This window comes from Lactuca sativa, chromosome 1 (assembly GCF_002870075.4).
Source record: "Lactuca sativa cultivar Salinas chromosome 1, Lsat_Salinas_v11, whole genome shotgun sequence".
NCBI classification, from domain to species: Eukaryota; Viridiplantae; Streptophyta; class Magnoliopsida; order Asterales; family Asteraceae; genus Lactuca; species Lactuca sativa.
In genome coordinates this window covers 49176056-49183817 of record NC_056623.2, presented here as the reverse complement: position 1 = coordinate 49183817, position 7762 = coordinate 49176056, and the positions used below count along the sequence as shown (strand labels likewise).

Below are 7762 nucleotides of genomic sequence, written 5' to 3'. Positions count from 1 at the left end.
AGAATGGACGTCATTGATTAGAAAATTGTTTTCACGGTATGGTGTCTTATTCTTATAATATTCACAGGCAAATTCCATATTTAATTTTCAATTATTTTATTTTGTCTAAGTGTCCGTTTTAGGCTAGTTTATGTTTCGTTTTGATGGTGCATCAACCCACAATTCATGCCTAGACAAGTATGATACGGTGGCAAATTGTTTATAAGCCTTTGCATTTAAAGGTTTCGAGAACCGATTTAAAGACACCAAACTGATCAAAAGCATAGACGAACATATAAACAACTAAATTTTGTTTGGGCGGGCGGGAAGTTGAACCTTGAAAAACAAGATATTATTATTAATCGTAAGATGGTCATATTTGGGCGATCCTCCATATAAGTCGGTGAATGTTAATGCCTCTACACCTATTTGACACCAGATCGATGTTGGGCGGGGCCCAATTAAGGGCAGAGGCCCAATATGTGCTTATTACGTATGTTATATGGTATTTTGGGGAATTCATTAATATTTGTACTTACGGTTTTCGGTTTATATTTCAGGTACTTTTGGTTCAAATTGTAAGAGTCTGGGATGATTGCAGAGCACACACCACCTCACTTCATCTTGGCTGTATGACAATGTTTTGGATTACCATTTTACTAATTTTAAAAATGATATTTTTGGGTTTTATTTTTGAGACGTTACAAATTGATATCAGAGCCTTAGTTTGAGGGATTCGGACATACTCTCGGGTGTGTCTGAACTCAAACTGAGGATTTGTTAAAAAAATGCACAAAAAAGGGAAATATTTTTACAGAAAAAGGTTTACTAACACAAGTAAGGGTGTGGTGGATGCAATCGACCGAGCTCAAGTAAGTTTTCCCAAAATACTCATACATGTTATCTAATATGATTTGATTTGTGAATCTGTGAATCGCATGCTAGTTAGGGCTAATGATATGCTCAGTGTTTGCATGATAGAATTCTAGGAGAGGTGCTTTTGTATGCTTATTGTATGAGCATGTAGACCAGTACTGATCAGTCAGTGATATGATGCCTTGATTAGGTTATGCTTGGTTCTGATTACTCGATGCTCGAATGTTGCTTGCTTTGTGCTTTTTAGGAGTTCTCACTAACATTAGCTAACTAGTAAGCCAATATGTAAAGTTGCATATGGCGGAAACTAAATAATTTTACAAGGTTAGGTTTTAACTCTATTGGGCAGCTCTTGTTTGACTCCAATCATTGTAGTGTGAGACCTTTCATTCGAAGAATTTTTTGTTGTCAGTGATATGTAATTGTATTTGTGAGCATGTTAGAGGGTGCAGGTAGGAGTCCCCTCTACTGCAGATGGCAGAGAGTGGTGTGGTGGTTGTCCTAGGAGAACCTAGGAAGAGATTTAGTATCGGGAACCCTATATTGATGAGAGTTAATAGTATGGATAAAGAGTGACCTGGCGGATTCAAGGAAAACCTTGAGGAAAGTACGGATAGATGTGCAAGGCAATATGGGACCGTACTAACAGAAGCAGAGAATTCGTACTCGAGTCAAGGAGAGCTGCGATGAAACCTGGAAACTTGTGGAGTATAAGATCACTCAACAATATATATATATATATATATATATATATATATATATATATATATATATATATATATATATGTGTGTGTGTGTGTGTGTATGTGTGTATGTGTATTATGATGGTTTGTATCGTCTATTTTCAGTATGTGACTCTTCGAGGCAGACCGGTTGGTATTTCTGGTGCTAGTGAGTGCTCAAGCCCAGGTTTTGGAGCCGGGCAGTTGGATGATCAAACACAGGAGTTCATTACGTCTAAGATTATGCCTTGCATTCTCGAGCAGACTCTTGTGATCTACGGTATGATCAAGTAGGGTATGGTGGAGCTGTTGGAGGAGCGTTTGCGCTCTTTCCATTCTGAGATGGTGACCTTGATAGGGGCGCATTCATTGACCTTCATGGAGTTTTGGGCATGTGAGGCTCTTGACTACTACGAGGAGAAGAAACCGACATCAAGTAGGTAATGGTTAGCAGATGTTGCTAACGTATTTCGCACCAGCAGTTGTGTGGATTGGCAGTATCCTAACCATGATGAAGTAAGTCGATGGGTTGTGTTTGGTATGTCAAACCTAACAAACAAAGAATGGGAAATAAAAATCAATTCTTGTTTGAAAATGGTAGTAGTAGTGTTCTTAAAATCTCGACTAGGTTCTGAATCTCCAATTAGTCCTTAGGCGTTACCCAACGGACTAGAAGACCCCTAGATATTAATCTATGCCTACACAATGAGCGAAGCAATAGCAAACGATGAAATTTTAACATCTTGCAGAAGTTATATGTCAACAAAAACTATTTGAGGAATGACTAGTGTTGTATTAATCATAATAACCTATTTGTTATGATATTAGTGGTATTTACGAACTTTGTTACGAAATTAGTCATCTTTAATTATTTCTAAATTCAACAAGTTAGCGATTTAGGGTCCCCGATGAATCCCTCAATTAATCTCAACCTAGCCGATTAACCCCTTAACCTCAGTCCACCGACTAGCTAACATCGAGTGTTTTTTACAACTTTAGGTAGTACATAGTAAATATGTGTAACATCCCGTTTGTTAAATAAATAAGTAGATAAAAAATCAATAATAATAGTAGCCTTGAATGTGGAATAATTCATAAAACCGGGACATATATGAGGAACATAACGCACAACATTTGATCATATACGAAGATTAGGACACGGACCAACCATTCAAAACTGGGTCATATATGGCTAAAAGAGCCCGATTCCAATCCCCAAACCGGGTCATATAAAGATTAAATATGGACCGGTTTCATTCAAATAACCGAGTCTTTTTCAAACTTGCAAAAACCAACTATAATCACATTACCGGACAACATGATTATAAAAATGTTGTGTTGCTGAGATGAGTTCATCCCTTTGACAATTTTGCCCCTGGTTTTGTCTTGCATCTGTATGGTGGTTTCTTTTGGAGTTGCTGGCATACTTTCTTGATCTTCTCTGGTTCTATTTGTGATCCTGGTTGCTGATTGCATTCTAGATGTTGGTGTGTTTTATTGCTTTCTTGACCATTTTGCCCCTGCCTGGCAATTTTCGATGTGGTGCCTGTTTACTGATGTTTTCTCCCTCTATTCATCTGTTTGCTTTTGTTCTGGTCTGCTATGCTCTCCATGTTGATGGTGGAATAGATATTTGCTATTTGGACCTTTTTACCCTTGTGGGGTGTTTTTCTTATTGTTTTTAGTTCTTTGTATGTTTTGCTTTTGTTTGTTTGATTCTTCTTGTTGCTCATTATTTTACTTTGTTCCAGCTTCATTCTTGTGTGTTTTTTACTAAAGTCATAGTTGAAAAAAAGAAGTCATTAATCCACATTTATATTTGCTAAAAGAAGTCAAAACACCCGGTTGTAGAATATGGTCCATATAACTTCCTAGTAAGCGTGTTCTGTAGTAATACTAATAGAACCCGGTTGTTTTTCTCGAGACAGGGTCATATACCTATACGACTAAAAGTCCCGGTTGTTATGCTGGGAACCGGTTTCCTTAAGTGAGCATATATCCCGGTTTGTCAGAATGAACCGGGTCATATTGGTTGTTCCCTTTTAAGTCCTGGTTTTTTAATAATATATCGCAGTTTTTCTCGAAACCGGGTTCTAATTGGCAAGTCCTATAAAGCCTTTTGTAGTAGTGAGCTTCTTGCATTTCAAGCTCAAAAGCCTAAAAATATCCAATACACAATTTACATCAGCATTAAATCTCCTCGCAAAACCAATTTGATGATTGTCATCTTTTTATCGGTCAATGTAACAATTACATATTCTACTAATTTGATTAACTAGAGTGATTAAATCCTAATTCAAGAGACCAACATGAACCGAACCAAAATCAAACATTAGATTAAAACAGGACGGGTATTACTATATACAAACATGAATTAAAAAACAATACCACCGATTACTTGCATAAAAGGTCGACGTCGATGCAAAACTGAAATCTAAAGTTTTACCCATAAATGGCTAAAAACGAAACAAAAACTGTTAATCTGAAAAAAAAAAAAGTAAAAATCTTAACTTGCAAAACTTAATAAACGAGTCTCTAATCGTGGTCTTCGGATCTCGAAAATCGCTAGAAAGTCGCCTAAATCACCTAGAAGAAAAGGCTAAAAGTGTTATGTTTATAGAGATAAGCGTCATCAAGATAAGCACTCGGGAGGAAAATATGATCGTGTTTTTGGAAACACAGTTACAACGTGTAACTGTGAAAAAATGTCCCGAATTGAATCGATAAAATAAAGTACAATGCTACAATGCTATTAACGGTTTAAAATTAATAACCCATGATTTGAATTCCAAAACATACAAATAAAAAAATCAATGTTCAACTTGTTCCAACAATTCCAGTAACTTTACAATTTTTTTGTTTGTTCCAAGGTACCCGTATTTTGTACATTCCAGCAACAACATTTTCTTAAACTCATTTATCAAAAATACATGTGACATGATTTGGTATAGCGGTTAACTACTACTTAGTAACAATGAATGATAATACCAAGCCTCAAAATATTTATGATCAACAACATTGTTATTAACAATCAATTTAAACAAGTGGTCAAGGAAAGTGAAAACAATAAGAACCTACTTTCATGTCTATATTTAATATACAGTCTGTTTTTTTGGGAAAATTTCAAACAATAGCAATCTACTTACATTTTATAATACAATATAGATATTATGAAATGCAATACTGAAAGACACAACAAAGATCATCCGTTGTATCCATTGTTCAAGGGTCCTGACAAAAATACACAGTCGGGCATCTGCATAACGACCAACGTGTGACATTCACAACGCTGCCAACAAATGGTCATATACCGTATAACTATTCATCCCCATTCTTAACCCCAAGTTCTTGAGTATGTAATTGTACTTGGAGCTTCTAGAAACAAGGTTTGAGTATGTTGTTGTACTTGGAGCGGCTAGCAACAAGGTATTGCGACCGGACAAAGAACTACACTAATATTCGTCATTTCTTGACCCCTCATATAACATTACATATATGTAGTTCCCTTATGATATATTCCATACAATATACAATTACACCAACAAGTACTTATACAATAAGTTTTTATCAACCATACGAGTTCCAACACAGGATAGTTTCCATCATCCAACTTAAACCCAAGCCAAAATTAGAAATTATCGAAGACGTCTTAAGAATTAATTATATCAAATTTATTCATCAACACAAAGTATAACCAAGAAATATAATAACCAAACAATGCATCGAATTAGAATAAATCATAACCAATTCATATAAAAATTACAATCATTTAACAATTAATTTTAGATATTCTTTTAAAACAGAGCGATATTATGAGTACGTGAGACTTATTGGTAGTTTATTAAAAAAAACAAAAGAAGTAAGACCCTAATTTTGAGCCTTTCTCAAGAAAAAGGTGCCTCGTGTAGAGAGAGAGGTGTTAGAAAACAGGGATACTTTGTGGACGCCGGAAGAAATTATCCGGATCAACTTTGGCCTTGATTCGAATCAACTTCTGAAAATTGTCCCTTTTCCAGTACCTCTCACCCCAAAGACTGGCTTCTTCATAATTAGAACTTCCAACACCCAAATCTAGATCATTGTAGTTGGAATATGCTTCTCTTGGGTTCTTTGAGACATAAGGCGTCAGTAACTCGTCCAAGCTTCGAAGCCACATTATTCTCTTGAGCGATGTAGGGGTCGTGTCTGAAGTTTGACCGTTAAAATTAACAGTCTTGAGAATCTGTAACAACACCCCAGCTCTATGAGGATATGGAATTGCTGACTCTGAGTAATCAGCCATCCTTCCGCCAAAAGGATTGATCATGAGAAGTGCCGATCCGTCGTTTTGCATGAGCTTTCTCCATATCTTTCTTAGACCGCGTATGGGAATTGGTGTCCGGACATAGTCTGATTTGCTTTTATTGTTCAGCTTGGCTATAGCAGACCGGTTCGTGAGGATCTCAATTGGGGTGGAGCTTGGCAGGCCCCAAAACACAACGGTCGATTGGATGCTTCTAATTTCTTCACAAATCTCTCGTCTAACACCGAGCTCAGGAAATTTTTCGTCCAGCAACGGAAGCAATGTGTCCCTTGTGCCCTGATAAATTCCTTCGAACATAATCCGTATGGTTTTCTTGGTGGTGTTGCCAATATATTCGGCAAACACCTGAGTTCTTATGTGTAGATTTCTATCAATAGTTGGCGCAACGTATTGATATTTATGGAAAATTTTGGTTGCCCCTTCTTCCAAAGTTTTATTCAGTATGAATACAGTTACTTTTTCTGGAACCGGAACCAACCTGAGCTTCCATGCGAGAACGATTCCAAAACTGGAAGCACCACCTCCTCGTATTGCCCAAAACAAATCCTTACCCATGGACTTCCTGTCAAGAATATTTCCATTGACATCCATAAAGCGAACGTCCACAACATTATCAGCAGCAGTACCATATTTCCTCAGTAGGTTTCCGTAGCCACCACCGCCCATGTACCCGCCAACACCCACCGTGGGGCAAACACCTGCCGGGAAATACAAGGTGTCGGTCTTCTGAGAAATACTGTAATAGAGTTCACCAAGCACAGCACCTGGCTGGACCCATGCGCTCCTGTTAGCTACGTCCACGTCTATAGACCTCATGTTGGTGAAATCAAGCATAACAAAGGGAACATCAGCAGTGTATGATAGGCCTTCATAGTCATGGCCCCCACTCCTGATCCTCATCTCGTACCCATGTTTCTTTGCGCAGAATAGAGCCTTTTGGACAAGTGTTTCATCCACAGGTGTCACGATGATTGATGGTTTAGGAGTCGAGGGTTTAAGGAACCTAGTGTTTTGCACTGCGACTTGCCAAATGGGAATGAAAGAAGCATTGACAGGTGTGATAATGAGCTGCTGAGAGAAGGAGGTGACATTGTTGGATTTGGGCTGTATGCAACTTATGAAATTTTCCGTACCTGGTGTAACATCAACAAGGGAAGATAAGTTTGCCCATGAGTTAGAAAAGGAAAGACAAAGAACCAGAAGGAAGACACAGGAGCGTATTTGAGAGTACTTCTTCATCTTAATTTGATTGGTTTGAATATCGATGCCAGTGTCTTATTTATAAACACTATATATAGGGCATACAGTTGACTTCAAAAACGGGATATAAAAATGGTGAATTCAAATGGGGTTAGAAAAAACCTAGAAGCAGCTTGCTGATTAGAATTTATCAAAAGGTTTTAAATGGAAATTGATTATGATCGTAAGTGGCGTCTTCAAACTAATTAAAAGCTAAATAAATTATCCTTAATTTTACATTATACTATATGTTGTGTGTGTCTGTGTGTCTGTGTGTTTAAACTAAATTCACATAACGATTCACAAAACAAAATTCTTTAGTCAATGCTGACCTAAACACATTGAGTTGAAATGGTAAATTGCGACCTCACATTCTGATTCCTAACGGAATAGTCAATTCCGCTCTCTATATATCTATCATGATACACTTGATTAGTTAACGTAGATTCCATTTCATGTTTTCAACAAGAAAATTGCGGTCTGGATAGTAAAGTTTTTTAGGTATTAATCTCGTCAAATATACTCATTTAATTTTCAAAAGTGTTTAAGATATGTGCTTCCTGTTAACGACGACCATTCATAAGTAATTACAAGTTCGAAAATTTCAATAATACCCTTTGAATCAAAAGTCAACGGAGGAAAT

The 7762-nt window shown here is 37.0% G+C and overlaps 1 protein-coding gene across 1 annotated transcript; it reads right to left on the bottom strand.

Moving 5' to 3' along the window:
- Nucleotides 1-5454: 5454 nt before the first annotated feature.
- Nucleotides 5455-7119, bottom strand: LOC128127183 (tetrahydroberberine oxidase-like). Its single transcript, XM_052765605.1, has one exon. It carries the CDS (start codon nucleotides 7117-7119, stop codon nucleotides 5497-5499), a length of 1623 nt encoding a protein of 540 aa, XP_052621565.1. The 3' UTR covers nucleotides 5455-5496.
- Between the last annotated feature and the right edge of the window lie 643 nt (nucleotides 7120-7762).

Coding starts and splice junctions, on each gene's coding strand:
- LOC128127183 (XM_052765605.1), bottom strand. CDS start 7,119: ATGAAGAAGTACTCTCAAATACGCTCCTGTGTCTTCCTTCTGGTTCTT.